Source organism: Fundulus heteroclitus, chromosome 4 (assembly GCF_011125445.2).
Source record: "Fundulus heteroclitus isolate FHET01 chromosome 4, MU-UCD_Fhet_4.1, whole genome shotgun sequence".
NCBI classification, from domain to species: domain Eukaryota; kingdom Metazoa; phylum Chordata; class Actinopteri; order Cyprinodontiformes; family Fundulidae; genus Fundulus; species Fundulus heteroclitus.
In genome coordinates, this window is record NC_046364.1 from 9712289 (window position 1) to 9733111 (window position 20823).

Consider the following 20823-nt stretch of genomic DNA (forward strand, 5'->3'; position numbering starts at 1 on the left):
GAAAATGGAGATGTGAAAAATTCCACTCTGGTTCTCCCTTTGCAACAGCAGCCTACCCTGCCGCCTATGCGCCAATCAGCCAAGCGTTCCCCCAGCAACCGACCATCATTCCCCAGCAACAGAGGGAAGGTAAGAGCGAGCAAGCGCGCCCACCCAAGATAAAAGGTGATAATTGCCATGTTCCATTCTAATGTAGCTTCACTGCTTTGAATTAGTGAGGGAGGGGAAAAAGCTGGCTGGGGAAAATGTGAGAAAAAGGCTCCCCATTTAAAGAGAAGAACATTAGCACTGAGATGGAAAGTTACTCTGTCATTATTCAAAAAACTGCACTAATTCAAACTCACAGTGTTGGACTGCTTAATCAGTCCATTACAATGTGTTTAAGTGGTTATAAATATTCATCAGATTAATTAGCTGCATGCATAATCATTTATTACTATTCCTAGTGTAATGTGCACTCTTATGCCACTGCATAAGATGTAATAAAGCATAGGATATACTTTGATGGTAAATCACTCTTTCTGATGCCATTCGTCAGTCTTAATTATGCAACTGTATGATTAAATGAGACAGCATAGAGTGGGATGAATATTTATCGCGAAGATAAATTGAGTGTTTTCAGGATTGCTTTAAGAAAAAAAGTTGTTAGTGGCCAGATTGTGTCCAATTTTCAGAGTTTTTAATGGGTTGCATCACTCTTATTGCAGTCATTTCATATGGAAAATAATCTTCTTTTGGAAGATCTAATTTATTGGTAAAACTATAACAGCGTTTTATACTTTAGCAAGAAAGATAGAAGTCTTACTAGTCCTCACACAGACACAGCCTCACTCATGGCCACACAGAGCGAGCTATTCTTGGCTTAGCCAGTGGCCTGTCTGAGTTCTAGCCTCCGCTGGGTTTTGGCTGCTGTCCCAGCCTGTCTCAGTCCGCTGCCACATTTTCTTCCTTGCCATTTAACAAGGTACATCTGAACCTAGACAGAATCAGTCAAATCTGGGCTTCAGTCTTACACTGAAAGCAAACAGTTTCTGAAACACGTCAGTCAGTGTTTGTGCATGAGTCAACAGCGAAAATCCTTCCAAATACCAAACTGTGACTTTAACCACAAAAAAAACACCACTGTGATCTTTGGTAATTTAGTTTTCCAGTAGCAGGGCATGCTTGGTAACATATTGTTACAGATATATTGATATATATATCTATATATACTTAGTATTTACATATTCCATGCAGCACATATACATTTAGCTTTTTTTTCACTTGGAACAAGAAATAAAAAAAAATAGTAGATGTCACACAAACACGCACACACATTTCAATTCAGCATCTCTACTTCAACAGGAAATCCTGGGCTAGGTGGTAATGTATGCATAGACTCAAACAATTTCAAGTGGAATCATTGTCAGACATTTCAAAGAACATAAAGACAGGAACAAAGTAATTACAGAGGTTTACATAAAAGCAAAGTTAGTCAAATGTGAAGCTTAAAGCCATGCTAACTACAACCGAACAAAATTCATCAGCAAAAATAATAAATCAAACGATGATGCTTCTTTCTAAACAGTTTTAAGAGCACCCTTGAAATGAAAAATCATAATTTCTATGCATTTTATTGAATAAAAAGATTGTACCTATCATGAGTTTGATATCCATTTTCTTAGCATACACATTGCAACCTTTATTGGACTATGTGTATCTCTAAATTAATGCATCTAATAAATCGTCATTTGTTTTCATCATTTTAGTCCTCAGTTACTGGTTTTACACCTTATGCAAATAAACTATTATTTGTAATCACATTCGCGGTTAGAAATAATCACCACATCAAAACTTTACAGACTGCACAAATGTATAACAAAGAACAGCTTGTGATCATCAAAACAAAACATGTTGAGTTTTATAAGCTAGTTTAAAAAAAACTAAACCTTAAATGAAAGAACTTTATCCACAGCTAAAAAAGTAAATCTGTCAACTCTCTCTCTCTCTCTTTCTTGCTCTGTGTGTGTGTGTCCTTTATCGTGCTGAGGCATAGCGGCACTATAGCCAGCTACCACTGCAGCCCTCTTATCAGCCTTCTCACCAGACCCAGTCTCATCTCTTCATGCTATCACCCTGAGCAATGAGACAGGAGAGAAACTTAGACAAGCAGCCAGCTCCAAGCTTACTGTCCCTGAGTCCATCAAGTTGCTCTCACTCCCCCCCTCTGTGTCCATGGCTGGCTTTCGTGATCTTTCTCTCCCTCTCTCTGTTTCCCTCCAGTTCATTCCTGCCTTTATCCAGATTGGCCAGTACAAATGTGGCAGCTGGGTAGATGAGTGTGGAGGGATGGAGAGAAATTGGAAGACAGTCCTACTGTCACGCAGTAATTGGAGCAAAAACTTGGCTCATGTCTTAATGTGTGCTCTGCCTCCTCTCTCTGTTTCGCCGTGTGTCAGTGCTTCACTCTCCCAATAACTGTCTCAGCTTTTCTCTTTCAATCAACCCCTGGTGTTTCGGCTTTTTTTTCCCCCCATTATTCTCCTTATTTCTCTTTCTGTGCTGTCATGCAGGAGCTCTCGAAAGTCAACATACTGCTGTCAAATATTTGTTTTTCTCTGATTTAAAAACATTACATCATCATTCCTTCCAACTTTAAGTTGACATGCATCCTAAATTATTCAACAGAATTTTTTTTGGAACAATCTGAGAGGTAAACAACATAAAAAAACCTGTAATTACTTGATAACAAAAATACAAAGGTACTAGTCAGTAGAAGAACACAAACCTCTGCAGCATTTGTTAATTTTAAATTGAACAAAATGTATTTATATAGCACTAATTCAAAACATATTCCGTCTCATGTCAGCAAAATAACCTAGATCTAAACATCTAAAAAACAAAATAAGTAATTGGGGACTTCAGGACATCCAAGTGCATCACATGGACAGCCCACTTAATATACAGTGAGGAGGATGAGAGAGTTGCTAACTATAAGTTCCTGGGTGTCCACATCTCTGCTGACGTCACCTGGAACACCCATATCGCACTCCAGGTGGGGATAGCTAAACAAAGACTTCCTTTCCTCAATAAGCTAAAGTGTGTTCCCTTATCAGCTGCTCACAAACTTCTACAGGTCAGCGATAGAGAACCTCCTGGTATATTACTGAGCTCTATGGTTGTCCAGCTGCACTCAGGAGAACAGGAAGAACCTGCACTGGGTGGTGAGGTCAGCGGAAAGCTTTACCGGACCACAGCTGCCATCTCTGATGCACGTTTATGCCTGCAGACTCTAAAAGAAAGCCCGCCCCGTTATAACAGACTCCACTCTCACCAGACACATACTTTTTTTTTTCCGCAACTCTCTTTTAGAAAAAAACGAATTCTGAACTGTTAACACCAAATCCAACAGACTCAAAGACATGTTCTATCCCAGAGGGGTCAGAATGTAGTAAATGCCCTGATTGCTGGTGGGGTGGTCACATCACAATGAATTTGGACAACTTGTACAAGGTAGATACAGGATGGTGACAATCTAAATGTTATAACCAATTAAACAGGTAATAACTGATTCAACCAGTAATCATTCAAGCAGTCATGCCGATGGTTGTTAGGTATACAAGCATTATCTTAAAAAAAAAAAAAAAAACTGACAAACATGCTCTGAACAAGGGTTAACTTTTTTTTTAGAGTTCAGGAAAAACATGTACAAGGCACATCAGTTTATAAAAATAAAAATAATTTTGTTTGGGACGCCTCCTTACCATCATTATAATCTTAAGCTTCCTCCATCGATTCATTTCAGCACCACACAAGGGTTAACATAGCTGTACCTAAAGTCAGAAATAGCCTGGTGGTAAAATGAAAAGATTGCTTCAAAAATAAATCTGCCTGGGTATGGAAAATTTTGGGCTTAATTGTTCGCCTCATTAAAACTGGAGGTTGTTTGGATATAATTTGTCTCTGTCTGTTTTTTTTTACATCACAAAAAACTGGCTAAATATAAGTGTATAACACATTTTTTGTGAAAAGCCATTGAACCAGCTGTTGTTGTTGAAATGTACAAAGTATAATTTATTAAAACCTCTTACACAAGCATGTGATTGGAAGATCAATATTTGTATGTATTAAGGTTTAACAAAAGCGTGATATTTTTCTCTTGACAATTTTTTGGAGATATTTTTCTCACTCGTGGTATTAGAGTCAGTTCTTCTCTCAGTGGGCATCTCCTGTTTATGCTCCCGTATAACCCTCCTGCTGTAATTCTCTCATCACCAGGGCCGGAAGGTTGCAACCTGTTTATTTACCACCTGCCCCAGGAGTTTGGAGATGCAGAGCTCATGCAAATGTTCCTTCCTTTCGGCAACGTCATCTCTGCCAAAGTCTTTGTGGACCGAGCCACCAATCAGAGCAAATGTTTTGGTGAGTCAAAAAGACACAGTGACTAAACGAAAACGAATGACTAAACAAATTATTGCTGTTGGAGTTGTTCTTTTTTTTTTCATGAAAAATGGCAACATTTTTGGTGCTCTTCTCAACACATACATCCCACTGTTTACACAGAACTAATAGGATGTATGTAATTATCAAATTGAACGTTGATACTGTCAGTATCAACGTTCAATTAACATTTTTAAAAGCAGTGTTATGTGTGGATGCATGCACAAGGAGAGTAGGGTATTAAAAGCGAAGCTTACCGATGCATCGCATGCAGGGACACGAAGCAGCAATCTCTGGGGTTGATGAATGACACTGACAGCCAAAACTAAGATTCCTTCTGAAGAAAATAAGACCTGCTCTCTGTAGTATATCAGTTGTTCAACAACAGATTTTGGATACCAATTTGAAGTGGATTAGGAGCTCTAGGTTGTACGCTATTCTAAGAAAGGCATTTGCATCCTCTCAATTCCCTGAATTTCTATTGTTTTTTTTTTTTTATTTCCTTAATACACAAATTACATTTTCTTTTCAAAAACGTAAAAGCAATGTCATCCTATGTTGTTGGATCACATGTGATCCAGCAACTTAAAATAAGATTGCGAAAGGTTTGACCAATCCAATTGTCTCGTTTCTCACCAATATCATTAGGCTTTGTGCCATTTCTAAAACAAAAAAAGAATAATACAAAAAAAAGGGAGAATCAATTCCCTTTTTAGTCTCCTTTAATAACAAAAATAAAATGCGACTCCCCACCAGCCTTTTAACTGGGGGTCCTTGCAGCACCTGCACCCCCTCCTCATCCCTTGTTTCTTCTCCCACTCACTAAACCAGTTCATCAGGGTGGAGGTGGCGCAGCTGGGATCCATGGGCTTATAATAGACTGGTGTGGAACTTGCTGTTGATTCAGTTGGACAGCAGCACCCAGGAGACAACCAGAGAGAGAGAGCCAGAGTCTCCTACCATTGGCTTTCTATCAGTTTCTCTTCATCATGGCATATCTGAAACTGTCTCTCTCTTCTTTCTCACCTTTCTCATCTGTCCGTCTCAGGACAGGCTCTCTCATTCACTGCGTGTGTTCTCCACTGAACATATGCTTCTCACTTACACTATCTGTCAGTCAACAAGGAGGGGGGCCAACGGGAAGTGACCTCTTCGCTCCCACTATGAAGAGTAATTAAGATGTCTGCTGAAAACCTCTTATTCAAACTGGAATCTTGATTTTTTTTTCATTTGTTTCTTTCACCTTTAAATAGCAGATGTCCCAAGGCTCTATGGTTAAAATATCAGGAAATAAAAAAAACACACACACACCAAAGGCTAAATTCTTAGCATTCAGTGAATGTCGATCACATTGTTATAAAACAAAATGTCTGAGTATAACAAAATGTTTTAACACAAAACAATGTTAAGATATCCTGTTCATAGCTTTACCTTCTAAAATATAGAAAGGGACAAAAGTTCAGTAAACAGAGAAAATTTCTCAGTTAGGTATAATGTTAACAAATTTTAGATGCAATTTCATTTTCATTTGCCCTTATTCAGCGTAATTTTGACAATGCTCAATATTTCAAAGAACAATTCAGTATTATTATAGGTAAAATGAAATCCCAGGTGCATGTTTTTCTCTCCTATTTAGCTGATACATTTTTTTATTTTTTTATTTAAACTCATAACTTGTCACAGCAATATCAAAAGCAGCTCTCTGATCATGACACTAAAGTCCTTTTTGTAATGTAACCACAATTTTTAATGTAATTTAACCTGACTTTGTATGGTAGTTAAGCAAAAAAGTAACTCAAATTTGTGGAATTGGAAGGAAAACAACACTTAGTTTTAATTTTTTCTCAGAGAAGTGAGGTGGACACATGTGTTCAGCTTCGACTTTGTAAAGCAACCTTTGGCTATCTTTTTTTTTACAGAATAGCTTAAACTTACTGAAATGAGACAGAGCACATTTGTGAATCAACATTTTTAAGCCTTATCTCAGATTCTTAATTGGATTTAAGGCTTGTCTCCAACTTGTCTACTCTAACACATGGATGTGTTTTAAACCACAGTAGTATAATTAGAGTGCCTGTTTTGATGAAAAGTGAACCTGCTCCCCAGTCTCAAGTCTTGCAAACCTGGTCTTCTGGTTTTCCTTACAAAGCACATGTTTCCTCATTGCCCATCTCCCAATGAAATTAAACTTTTGTGGTTTCTTTCTGATTGTAAAGCCATGCACATTTACATCAACTGCAACAAGTGCTGCCTGTAGGTCCCATGATTACATTTCAGGGTTTTAGGACACTTCTTACAGCAACCTTATGGTTTCCATTCAAGGTTCATTTTCTTGGATGATCAGATATGAACATGTTGGTAGTTGGTTAGAGAGTCTTCCGCTTGTTTGACTGATTCATTTATTGTTTATATACCATTTCAGACCCACAAACCACTATAACATAGTGTTCACTCTCATTTCAACGGTCAGGAGTACACCAAACAATGGGTTTGAGGTCTGGGCTAACATCCTGCAAAAGTTATGTGGTCTAAACATTTTCTAATCATGTGTATATGATAGGACACATATATGTGGGATATCAGCCATTTTAAGAGGAAATAATGTCCCAATATATTGGGAGTTGCCATGAAATAAGCATGTGTCTGAATATGTTCAAAAATCACACTGTCGTTAAGTGTGGAAGGAAAATTGGCACTGCAGATAACCCTGAAAACCTCATCCCCTACAGGGACACATGGTGGTGGCAGCATCATGCCGGAGGCTTTTCTTCAGCAGGGATCAGGAAGCTGGTCAGAGTTGATGGGAATATGGGTGGTGTTAAAAGCAGAGCAATTCTGGAAGAAAACCTGCTAGAGATTGTCGGGGCAAACATAGACAAAGACTATGAAGAGATGTGTCCATCCCCTCCTTACATGGACATATACATGTAAAAATCACACCAGAACAGAGGACATCTCTGCCATAAACCAAATGCAGAATAGAAAACCTTACAGAAAACTTTTAAATAAACAGAAGTGAGATGGTTTGTGGATCCTTAACTGTAGCAGGACATGGCCAGTCCTGCAGTAAGCTGCCTTCTGCATGTTGCATATTCACGTTATTCGTTATACACAAAATATGGAAATGGAAAGAAAGGGACATAAGGAAAGTAACATTTCCACTTTAATTTGTTCATATTTAAAAGTTTGCTTCCTACCCTATTCCATTATTCTCCCTTTTGACCTTTAGACTTCTATGATTATTTTGGCACAAGGATGTAAATGTGAAGTCTGCACATTCATTAAATTCAGATATTATGTGAATGTGTGTGTGTGAGGGGTGGGGTGGGGTGGGGTGGGGGGGACTGGGATCGCTACCAGCTGACACGCCCTTTCCCTGCTCAGTTTGTTTAAAGGGTTTGTAAAAGCAGCAGCCTTATCTCACCTACACTGACAAAAGCCTGCCCTCTCCCCCCAAATTAAATTGGACCCATAGCTCTGTGATCAAATCAGCTGGCAGGCGGAAAATTCTGGCCGTCAATCATAGAGGTGTCTGATAAGAGCAGGCAAGGAGTCCCGGCGGGGGCAGCTGTTGGTTCACTCTGCCTCAGCACCTAAGTGATAACTGCGAGCAGCAGGCACCTCCGTCCTACACACCTTGCTCCGAGCATCTCATCACAACCCCGTGCCCTCTGCTCTTTACTTAGATAGATGCTCAGTCACACACATAAAATGAAAATACGTATTCACAGAGCGATGTTTTTCCTGTATGGCTCAAACAGCCAGGTTATAGATGCTGCCTTGTCTACGGCTGCACAACCTGGTATGAGATGTTTTTGTTGGCTCTAATCTTAGATGATTTTTTTTTTTATATATATAGGTAAACTCAAAATATCAAATGCCTCCTGTTTGATTTCTAATCTCTACGCTGTTAGCGTTTGAAGTATTTTATGTTAACCTTTCGGTTCATTAGACTTTCAATTAACGTATTAAAAAGCAAAAACAAAGACTTTATGTTCTGTCATTGTTGAAAGAGGAAAAAGGGGTGTTTTGCTCTTCTTTCATTTAACCTGTCTTTCATTTTTTTCTATCTTTCCGCCTCCCTTCCTCTTCTATCTCAATTGCCCCCCCCCCCCCCTTGCATCTCATTTCCTTCCCGCTTTGCGGCCTTGTCTTAGGCTTTGTGAGTTTCGATAACCCGTCCAGTGCTCAGGCCGCTATCCAGGCCATGAACGGCTTCCAGATAGGCATGAAGAGGCTGAAGGTGCAGCTAAAGCGGCCAAAGGATGCTAACCGACCTTACTGACTCGTCTGCTGTCCGTAAACAGGTAGAGTACCACTTATGGCAAAATGTACTTTGGTGCGTTCAAAAACCCTCACGCTACATTTAGATATCTTAGTGCTTCATTAACATGTTGACAAATATCAGGAGCTGTTGTGAATGTGGGCATTCAGTGTCTCAAATAATAAAGCAAACCACTCACTAAAACATTACTTAATTATTGTTATTTTCACACAATTTTTGTAGCGGTGGCACTAAACAGTGCAACAGCACCTCAGAAATCCTACTAAACACAGTGCAGTTGCCTTTCTGGGTGATCTACGTGTTTACTTCCCAACATATATCTTCATTAATTCCTATTTTTACCCTAAAACATATGAGCTTTCATATATACCAATATAAATGTGGCTTGCTCTTAGCAACAGCATCCATGAAAAGACTAATTTCACAGTATCACAACTGATTCAAATAATCATCACCCATCTGTTTACAAACCGCAGCTGCCAAGCGCAAAAATAATATAGATGCATGCTCTCAAAGCCCAACTGGCAGGACTACTTTTCATTACAATAACATAAGCCTGGATTCACTTCCCCCATAAATAAATGCATGGTAATACCACTTGCTTGTTTTAGATGTGCCTCTTTAAAAGCCAGAGGATGGCATATGCAGTACAAATGATAGATGCACCCTCTATCAGTTCCCTGACAGAATTTGAATGGAGCTATGGTCTGCTAATTGCGGAGAAGCTTTCAAAGCTGACACACAAAGAGGAAAAAAGATGGTAGGGTGAATTTGATTTATCCCGGACAAATGGTAAATATCCTGTGACTCTGCTGGTTGACAGAGCAGTCATTAGAATATACTTTAAAAGTCACAAAGTAAATCCATTACCCTCTTTAACATTCTGTCATTTAATCAGGAGGTGTGTTTGTGCATGTGTGTGTGTTTCCATGTCCTCCTTCGTCTTTCGTCCAGCTAAGTCCATTTCTGTTTCTCTGGTTGTTAGAGCATATCCGCCGTTGAATATCGGGGGGAAAAAAATACAGCAAAACTGATAATAAAGCAGCAAACAAAGTAAAGCAAGTAAATCCAATTTGTTGTCATAGTTCAAGCTTTTCAGTTTTTCTGAAGCACAATGACCTGACACAAGTGCATGTCAATAATGTAGATTACTGACAGTTAATTAATTTTCAAAACTCATTGTAAAAATTGATAACACAGAGAGAGATGCATTTCAAATTTTAATTTCTGTTCATCTTAAAATATATACATTGCAGCTAATGAAAATCCCTAAAGTCTGTTTCTCAAAAGTAGAATTTTACAAAAGGTCATTTTTAATATAGAAATGTTTTGTTCTGGTCTGCATTATCATGGACAATATTACTGTACTGTTTTCCAGCAGACAGTCATTGACACCACGTATGTGGAGGTGAAACTACAATGAGTCAATTGCCAAAGAAACTGGTTGCAGGATCCAACCATGTTAATTTAATTAACAACATTTATTTATATAGCCCATTAAACACAATACATTCTCTCTTTCTCTCTCTCTCTCTCTCTCTCTCTCTCTCTCTCTCTATACATATGTACGTATGTATATATATATATATATATACATATATATATACACATACATACATACGCACACACATACATACAGATACATATAAAAAAATATTTAAAAAAATTAATATTGCATAAAAGCGCAACATTTTTTTGCCAATCAACTCATGTATTAAGTATATAGAGAGAATTATTACACATGGAGTGACATGGAGTAATTTTGATGAATAAGGCTTACAGATAATGAAATCCCAAAATTCAGTGTCTCAGAAAATCAGAAAACTGTGAAAAAAACATAATTATTAAAAAACTCATGGTGTCACAACCTACTCAGCTAATTAACTCAAAACACCTGCAGAGGTTTTCTGAAGGTTTAAACAGTCTCTCTCTCTGGGCCAGTTTGCTACAGAATCATGGGGATTACTGCTGACTTGACAGATGTCCAGAAGACTGCCAATGACACCCTTCACAAGGAGAATAATTCATGAACAGTCATTGCTGAAGAAGCTGGTTGTTCACATAGTTCTATATCCAAGCATATTAACAGAAAATTGAGTGGAAGGAAGACGTGTGGTAAGAAAAAGTGCACCTGCAACTGGGATAGCCATTTCACAATGAGTGGACTAAGGCTGGAGCTGGTGCATCAAGAGCCACCACACAAACAAAAACTAGACATGGGCAACAAATGCCACATTCTTCAGGCCACTCATGAACCGAAGACTGGAAACTTGCTCAGTGGTTCAAAGTCATCTTCTCAGATGAAAGTAAGGTTTGCATTTAATTTGCAGATCAAGGTCACAGAGTCAGGTGCAGAGTGGATAGGCACAGAATCCACGGGGCCTGGAGTGCAGTGTGAAGTTTTCACAGTCAGTGATGGCTTTGAACACCATGTCAATTGCAGATGTTGGTTCACTGAGTTTTCTGAAGGCAGCAGTAAGTGCAGCTATCTATCGGTAAATCATATAGCACTTCATACCTCCCTCTGCAGACAAGCTGTATGGAGGGGCTGATTTTATTTTCTAGCAGGACTTGGAACCACAGTGTCAAATTTACCAACATCTGGTTCAATGACCATGGTGTTCTTGTTCTTGAGTGGCCACCAAACTTCCCTGAGCTGAACCCCATAGAAAACATATGTTGAAAGGAGGATGAGAGACACCAGATCTAACAAAGCAGATGACCTGAGGGCAGCTATCAAAGCAATCTAGGCTTCCGTTATGCCTACGCAGTGCCACAAGCTTGATCACCTCTATGCCATGGAGCGTTGATGCAGCAATTCATGCAAGAGCAGGGCCAAGCAAATATTGAGTGCATACGTACATACTTTTCTAAAGCCTGACATTTGTGCTTAAAACATCTTTTTTCAATTGGTCTAATGCAATGTTATAAATTTGCTGAGACAATAAACTCTGGATTTTCTTTACCTGTTGGCAATAATCATCAAAATTACAAGAAATAAAAGCTTGAAATATTTTACTGTGTAACAGCTTCACTTTCTGAAACGACTAGTAGAAAATATTGTACTTGTACGCAATATTTCCGAAATGTAAATAGAGAAGACCTGCGGTCATTGTCACAGAGCTGCGTTGGGTGTCAATCAAACTATGAAGACACAGAGCATGTCATGGCCAACCTGTGCACCACGATGCTCGTAAAATACAACCGAACAGCTAAAGGATTTTATTGCAGCCTATACAAAATAGAATGGGTCCTACGTCAAAGGAAGGAAAATGCTGCTACAGCAAAGACTGTGTTTATAACTGGGTGAGGCCAGTGAAAGGTGACTCACAGAGAGCTTTTTGTGAAGTTTGCCAAAGTTATTTTTTCAATTTCACACAGAGGGGAGCACGATATAAAATAACACTGTAAGAGTGAGTTGCACAAGAAGCACATTGCTGAAAAAGCTGCCTGCAGGTCTATGGACTCATTTTTACTCAAACCCAGATGCCTGCCAGAGAACAGCAGTCAAATAAACTTTTGTGTGAAGTTAAATATGATTTCAGCTAAATCTAAGATTAACTTAAATAATATTTAACTTTAACAAAAAAGGTTACATTTCTTTTTTTCTGATAAAATTTTAAGTATTTAAATGTAAACGCCTGTAAAGTATTTCTTTCTGATCAACTTAGAACAACTTTATTAAACTATTTGTAAAGTTTAACCGTTTTAATAATCTTCAAAAGAAGGTAAATAATGTTTTTGTGCTAATTCATTGTTGTGGACTAACAGGCAAAGCAGGGATTTAGTAATGTGAGATATGCGTTAAATTCAAATTTATGATGTCATCATAGTGATGGTAATGGGTCCCTCATCGTCCCTCGCAAGCATCCTTGCTGTCCCACATTTTTTTTATGTGCACAAATTGTGTTTCAAAATAAACCTTTGAAAATCAAGTCCTCACTATCTGGCAGAAGAGTGAAGTCCCACAAAATCAAACATAATTGACGTCCAAATCCAATCTACAGTCAGCACAGCCTTCTACCAAGAAGTTTTAGAGCACTGCTCGCTTTCATGAAATCAAAAGCTTAACAGAGATGTTGATTTAATTTTCAAGCAGGATATTACCTGGCACTTGTGTCTGGCTGTGCCTCCTCCTCTGTCCGTACCACTGCATATTTCTTCGTTAAGTCTGGTTTGTGTTAATTTTTTTTGTCCAGGTTCATCTCAGTACAAACATAGTATGACCACTATGCATTGCTAGCAATCAAATCCATTGCAGATTTGATTGCTAGCAATGCATAGTGGTCATACTTTGCAATAGAACGCTGGAAGTCTCCAGAATACTTCCAGCGTTGCCGTTTAATATGCCTTTACTTTGGAGAATCCACCGGCGGGGTAAGAAAGCTTTGAAGGAAAGCGGATCTATGGAAACCTTATACCTGGAGCGTTGTCGGGTGGATTCACCTTAGACCTGTCGGGACTGGGCTAATCTTCTTGCTCCCTTGTGTTCACAACCAAGACTGCCATCTGAAAGTGCGGAAAAAGTTGTCTCAACGTGGCACTAATCCTGATATGCTGCAAAGCTTACTTTGCTAGCTGGACTTTGGGTTAGGCTTCTCTGCACCTGCCCAGGTGGGTCTCACCTGAAAATTATAGTAATGAATGCCCACTTTATTAAACAGGTTTACATTTTAAATTGTTTTTTTTTCCCAGTGTGGAGCTGGACTTTATTTGTTTTATAAAATAAAGTCGCACAACTTTTAGAACTGTGCTCCAGAGATGGGTCATCTAGGATTTCCTCTGGTGATAAAGTTGACAGTGAACACCGCATGCCATTATCAATCAGACTACTCCAAACTAGTCGTTGCTTTGTTATTTCTTGCTGATCCTGGTTAAACAATCAGACTTGAGGCCTTCTATGTTACATCAAAGTGCAGAAATACGGTGGTGGTTCATAGGTTGGATTGTCTATCGTGCGTACTTCACAGAGCTTATTTACTCTTATAATGAGGTAGTGAAAGAGATTCAATCATCTTATTTCAGTAATTCCATAAGTTGTAGCCGGAAAAACCAATGGGTATTATTGGACACTATCAACAGTATTTTGTCTCCTCCACCACAGCATGCTGTGTTATTGTCGGATGTTGACAGCAACATATTTCTTAATCATTTTGCGGAAACAAAAGTTAATCTAAGCGAAATCTAAACCCTCCCTGAGTTCCAATCCCTATGTTAGTTCTCAGTGCCTGGAGTCATTTACATCTTTTTCAACAATTACATTTGATGACTTGGCTACATTTAATGGCAAACTGAAGCCCTCATTGTGCTTCTGTTTCTTCTTTATTACATACTTCTGTGTTATCTGGGAGTGCCACCAGAATCGGTTCATCATTGTTGTCAATCATAACCAGCTCACTGAGAAAAGGCTACGGTCCATCGTGGTGTATTTTGAACACTCTGAGATAAAAAATCCAGTCTTGATAATTGCTTTATTTGTCATTATTGGGCAATTTCAAAACTCCCTTTTTTTATTAATTATAAGAAAAAGTTATGGGAAATCAGTTCATATCTCTTCTATATAAATCACAGATTTTCAGTCTGACTTTCAAAAACTGCACTCCACTGCACTCCATTTTATAATGATCTTTTAATGGTTCCTCATGCAGGGATTTGTTCCATAAGACTTTTACTTGATCTCAGTGCAGCCTTTGATAAAGCTGATCATACCTGAATAGACTAAGGGTTTTAGGTGGTGTCTCTTGTTCGGCACTAGATTGGTTTTCTTATTATTTATTTCGGAGGGCTTTCTCTCTTATGCCAAACAAGTTCACTTCTAAGATATCCTCTCTAACCTGTAGGATTTCACAGGGCTTCGTTCTGGCTCCATTCTTATTCAGTTTTTACATGCCTCCTTTAGCTGGCATCATTCAGTCTTTTTATGACATTTCTTATAACTTTTATGTGGATTAAACTGTATATGCCTTTTAAGCTTTATCAGCTGGATAGGCTGTCCACACTAGTCCTCCGTTTATCTGAGATTAGTGATGGGCTTTCCAGTAATTATCTCATTTTAAGTACCAAAAAGACTGGGACTGTAAAAATTACTCCTCCTAAACTATATAGTGAAATATGTGAGGCTCTTGCTTTTTTTGGTCCAACTCTTGAGTTCAGCATTCAAAATGTTGGTGTTGTTTTCAATTCTACTCTGGGCTTCGACTCGCATGTAAAATTTCAGTCTCGTTTCTTATTATTTCATCCAAGAAAAATTTCTAAACTGCAACATATGATCTCTTGAGCCAAACGGGAAACAATAATATATGTATTTGTGTCATCACATTTAGATTATTGTAATACCCTCTTTGCTGGGTTGGTTAAACTTACTTTTTATACTTCTAAGCCATACAAAAAATTAGGTCAGATTACTTACAGGTTAGTGCAAGCACATTACCCACAATTTACATTCTTTAAACTGTCTAGAAAATATATTATTATTTTTGTAATTCTTTCCATACAGAGCACTAAACAGCCAAACTTTAGATTACTAATCTTATCTTCTCACACAATATGCCGCTGTTCGCCTTCTTCATTCCGAGGCTCAGAGTCTTCTGCTACCCACACGGTCAAAGACCAAGGGTGACAGAGCGTTTCGGTCTTCTATGATTAAAAACTATGATATATCACTGTGATTATATTGAACTATATTGAACAGCAAAATCTCCTGACCTAAATCTTATATCTTCTCAATATGGTTTAGGTCAAGAATAAGATCAGAGACATAAGACCCAACATTACAGATGAGCTCAAATCTGCAATTAAAGGAATTTAGGCCAAATTAACACTTTAGAAGAAACCACAGGTTGATGACCTCCAATCCACACCACAGTGAGTAATTCATGAGAAAGGAGCTCCGGTCACATATTGAGTTAATATACCATACAGTACATGGGCATACTTTTCAGTTGCCTCACATTTGTCTATTAAGCCCCCTTCTTTAATATTCAAATCTTTTGACAAATTGAAATTGTGTTTTTTTCTTAACTGTATGCATTTTTTATCAAAATAAAAAAAAAAAATCAAAGGCTTAAAATATATCAAATATACCATGTGTAATGAATCTGCATAAAAAAACAAATCACCTTTTCAACAGAATTTTTGAAGTATTTTACTTTTTAATTTTCTGATTTATAGAGATGCACCCCCTCAAAGAAAATGCAGAAAAAGCAATAACTGTTTGTTTGTGAATTCTGTCATTCCATAATTTCAAAGTTCAGCTATTACTTCTTTCACAGTATTAGTTATGATGACAAACTTTGATTCTACTTCAGTGACGATTTTCCTTACTCCTTCTTTATAAGTCAAAACTTCAATATGTAGATAAATACAGAGGCTGCTGTTTTCTCTGACTCTGACAATGTTGCTTTGAAGTTGAATTAAAAACACGATCAGACAGCATTCTTCTCTTCTGGTCTTAGGAGCCTACTACTCTAAAATTCCATTCTGTGTCTTAAAGATAAACTTAATGCAAAAAAAAAGCACTGAAGCACTCACTCAACAGCCACCCTCACAGCAAACAATGTGAGGCAAATCCAATTACTGAAGCCAGGACAAGTTTCTGAAATATGCATTTCTGCTGTGAGGGTTATCTTTGTGAATATAAACATAGATTCAACCTTTTAACCTGCAAATGTGGTCAGCCTGGGGATGTTTTACCACCACACACAAGCACAAACAAAGACCTTTTTGACATTCTGATCTGTACTGGCTATCATTTGTTCTGTTAGCTCTGTTTTACTGTCTTTATTTTCCATCATACTGGAAATATAAACCTAATTAACTTATTTGATTTGCTAGGCAGGACAAGTGAAACAGAATATAGGGAGCTCTTTGAAATCTAACTCAAGGAAAAGAAAAACCCAGTGTTTCTTTCTTTTTTTTCCCACCCCCACCAACCTGGCAACCTGACATGGCCAATCACAGTGTGAGGTGGCCTTTCTCCGCTATAGCCACACACCCCACCGACACCTGTCATGGGGCCAAGTTCCCGCAGCTGTAAGTTGAACCCATGGTGTCATTTTCTTTTGGATGACGTCATGTGGTGGGACTGTGACTGCGTTGCATGACGTGGCGTTGATTGATATATCTATGAACTCTATCTCTTTATATTCTGCCCTCCTTTCATATATATATAATATATATACTCTATATTGTCAATTTCTTGGCTGGTACCTGTAAACTGACATGCTGACTGGTTGGTCTGTTGACTATAACTGGAAGTGGCCTTTAATTCTTTGTGCCATTGTACCGTGTATCTTGTCCTCTTGTGGGGTTTGTGTGTATGGATGTACTGTACTTTTATTTCTCTTCCTCTTTGCATTCACATCCACAGTGTCATACCTTCACACAACTCTAATTTTAATTTTGCAAAAGGGACCTTTTTCCCCATCCAATCAACAGCTGTTTGAAATAGCCAGGGTGACCCTAGGTTTGAGTAACCGATTACATCCTCAAAGTGCATTGGCGAATGTTGACTGGTCACCCCTCTCTGTGGATTCCATCCACACAGACAGTTTTTTTCTGCAAGGTCGTTTTGTTATCCTCACATGAGAATCACTTCCAATTTATTTATTTATGATGATGCAAAATAATTATGGTAAGAGAGCTGGAGAAGACCCACTTGGACATAATAAGTTAATAACCAGTCAATTTTTACTTCAAGACAGAGTAAAAATTGACTGGTTAGCATACAACCGGAAAGTTCACATGAAACTTTTCAACCACAAACCTTGAGGTTTTTTTATTAGGATTCCATGTGGTATACCAACACATGTAAGATATACTTTGAACTGGAAATTAAATGACAGTTGTTTTTTTTTAGATTTGTTTTAGCAAATATAATTCTGGATAGTGTGAGCCCCATTATATTCATTCTCCCTATTACTATACTTTGTACAGCCACCTTTCTTGCAAGAACAGCTGAAAGTCATTTGTATGTATGTATCCAATAGCCGACCCATCTAAAGATTATATTAAGTGTGTCTATGGACATGGATTTTCAAGTCTTGCCACAGACTCTAAGTCCAATGTATGTCTGGACTTTGACTGGCCCCACTGACATTCTTTGATTTAAACTATTCAATTGCAGCTCTGCTTCTGGTTATTTAGGCTCATTGTTCCAATGGCCGATAAACCTCTGCCCCTCTCGCAAGTCCTTTGCAGCCGCTAACAGGCTTTCTTTGAGAATTGCCCTATTTAGCTCCATTAGCCTTTCCACCAACTCTGACCAGCTTTCCCAATCAGTGTTGAAAAAAAAAAAAAAAGCGTGGTGCTGCCGTCGTTATGTTTGACTGTGGGGATGCTGCGTAGAGGACGATGTGTTGTGTTGGTGTCACAACGTTCAGTATGTAAAAAATAAAAACATTTGATATGTAAGCCAAAAAGGTCATTTTTCTGTCTCATCTGACTAGAGCATCTTGAGGTGCACACTATTTGCTAATTAGGTGTTGTTGAAAGCTGTTGGTTGAAGTTAGTATTATAATGTCTCTTCTGTTTCTTTCTATTGTTATTTTTTGTCTCTATTCTGTTCACCGGCATTTGTCCTCTATGCCTGCTTTGAGGTATCATTTTTGACACAGCGGCAGGAGCTTATTTTTGAAAGCAAACTACATTTGGAAAACTTAAAAGTTGTTATTTGAATACTTTTGCTGACTGCTTATGACTTTGCAGTAAATGATAATGAGAAATAGCAGACACTGTTCAAAATAGAACATGTTGGACTTTCGTGCAGATGCTTAATTAAATTTATGCTTGTTTAGTTCATTGAATTGTTTCAAAAATAAGTTAAGAGAAAACAAAAACAAAGCAAGAACAAAACTTATCAGACATGCAAAACAGACATGTTGAAAAGAAGTAGATGGGAGTTATAGATTATTACTCCCCACACCTTTTTGATGATATCAATTTCCTAAATATTTAGATCTAAAATAAATCAAACACTGTCATCCCAACTTTCTAATTTCAGTAGTACACAGTAAAGATTTACTATAACAAGCTAAGTTTTAATCACGCTACAGAAAATACAAGGAGCAAAACTCTCTGCAAAGCATCATCAGCAATGTATTTCCCTCAAATATCTTTTTATATTGTTCTTTAAATTAACTCATATTTGGACTTTATATCAAGCCAAACCATCCCATAGATCAACTCCACAAACTGCAATACCCCAATTCATTTTAGTTGTAAGAACAAACTGTGTTTCAAAATTCTCTTAAACTATAACCCTCATCATTTTTAGACATTGCCTGAAAGTAAACATTTTCTTGCCCATTATTGCCATTTTGAATCTCATCCTGTCGATTAGTTTTGGACTTTCAATCTGAGCTTGATTAAACAGTTTATTAGTGAAAGCCTGGTAAGACATATTAAAACTATTGTGACAGCTGTATCGGATTTTATTTCTAGGCAGTCCGTACAAGGATGCGTGGCAAACTTCTAAGATTATTTTTATACAAACAAGTCAATGTTTGTGAGTAAGAAGGACTGAGATGTAGACAAATACTTGTGTTCAGTAGGTTTTCTGATAAGTGAAACACTTGCTAAAAGAGCATGAGGAGAACCGGACAGGAACCAGCAATGAACAATGAACACGAGTGGAGAATTGCATTGGATTCAAGTGATATTATTCAAGGGATTGTAGAACAATTATTGAGAAGAGCAAACATGGTGACTGGGGGAAGATGAATAATTAAAGCAGGAGCTGATCTAGAACAAAGAAAATTACAAACCAAGGGGAAATGACTAATACTGATCTAAGAGAATAAACTAAAATACATAGATGGAAATAAATAAATAAGAAACTCATAAGTAACTCATATAGCAAGACTCTGGTAACAATAATGATCACAGGGAAATTAAATGAATACAGCAAGCCCTTTCAAAAATAAACAAAGAAACTCAACCCTAAACACCCAAGGATATAATACAATTGTCCTTCACTTTCTACTTCATAATTATGCCCTTCTGTATGTTGGTCTATCACATAAAACCCTATTAAAATGTATTCAAGTTTGTGGCAATAACAAGACCAAATGGTCTTGCCTATGGATCATTTTGCTCTGCAGTTGCGGAGGACGTCAACAGATAATTTGGTTCTTATTTTCTGCTGTTGTCATACAACTTGATTTGTAAAAAAAAAATGGCATCAAACAGATGCACAATGAAAAAGGTCCTTTCTTTGCAAGTCAGTTTGTTGATACCCCCGAGGCCATCCTGAAAGGAGTCATCAAACTTCCTTTGCCCTGTTGCGTCAGAAGAACTGCCGGCAACTCACCCTCCTGTAGTTTTCTATTCACTGAACTCAGTGGGGGAGAGGTTCTATCCAGGCAAACAGTGCGAAATAAACTTTTTTCTTCTGGCCTCAACTCTGATTCTCAAGTACAAGGAGCCTTTTATGGAGCACCCTAAGAAGGTGGCAACATGTGGGTTTTAATGCTTGCCTCCGAAGAAATAAAGAATAGTTATTTATGATCTGAGACACTTGGTGTTTGAAATAGAATTCAAGGAAGCTCTTTTCTTGTGGAAAATTAGAACAATTTGAAAAAACACTGTCTGCTTCCTTTTTACAGCATATACATATATATATATATAGGGAAAAATGCCCATATACCGTACAAAATAATTTAGCAGTAATTGGGACTGTTAGTGCCATATGTCACTAATGGCTAGCCTGGCTTTGTTACTCATAACAAATAAGTTTCAATCTAGACTCTGTGTCTGAAAAAGCAGATCTGTTATGAAACGGTAACAAGCTCATTTACAGAAATGGAGAGATAGAACAAAGAACGCAGCCAGGCGCCTGTTCCTGTCACAAAGACAGACCCTTTCATGTTCATTCCCAAAGAGTGATTTGCCGTGATTTTGCTTCCTTTCTTCAAACCGCATCATAGTTCACAACGTATTAGCCCTGATGGACTGTAAACATGTTCTTTTATATCCAAAACTTGACAGCTCCAACACATTCACCATCAGCGCAGGATATCAAGCCAGTACAAAGGTAGGGGAGATGCTAGAATGATTGTGCAGGGTTTTCAAATTAGAGGCTATTTGTTGACATCTGCACATTTCTTTTCCAAGCATCGGGT

General features: G+C 38.0%; 1 protein-coding gene across 9 annotated transcripts in view; it reads left to right on the forward strand.

The window, feature by feature from the left end:
- Positions 1-20823, forward strand: part of si:dkey-205h23.2 (CUGBP Elav-like family member 6) — a 181533-nt gene that overhangs the window by 159036 nt on the left and 1674 nt on the right. For 6 of the 9 annotated variants that reach the window (XM_036136033.1, XM_021319351.2, XM_036136034.1 and 3 more), the window contains 3 exons: positions 49-129; positions 4258-4401; positions 8577-8726. In XM_036136033.1, coding sequence (XP_035991926.1) covers positions 49-129; positions 4258-4401; positions 8577-8704 — 353 coding nt within the window. In that variant the 3' untranslated portion in view covers positions 8705-8726. Of the gene's footprint in view, positions 1-48; positions 130-4257; positions 4402-8576; positions 8727-16663; positions 16736-20823 lie in introns of all 9 variants that reach the window. The other 3 variants (XM_036136035.1, XM_021319353.2, XR_002428486.2) reach the window with 2 other exon arrangements.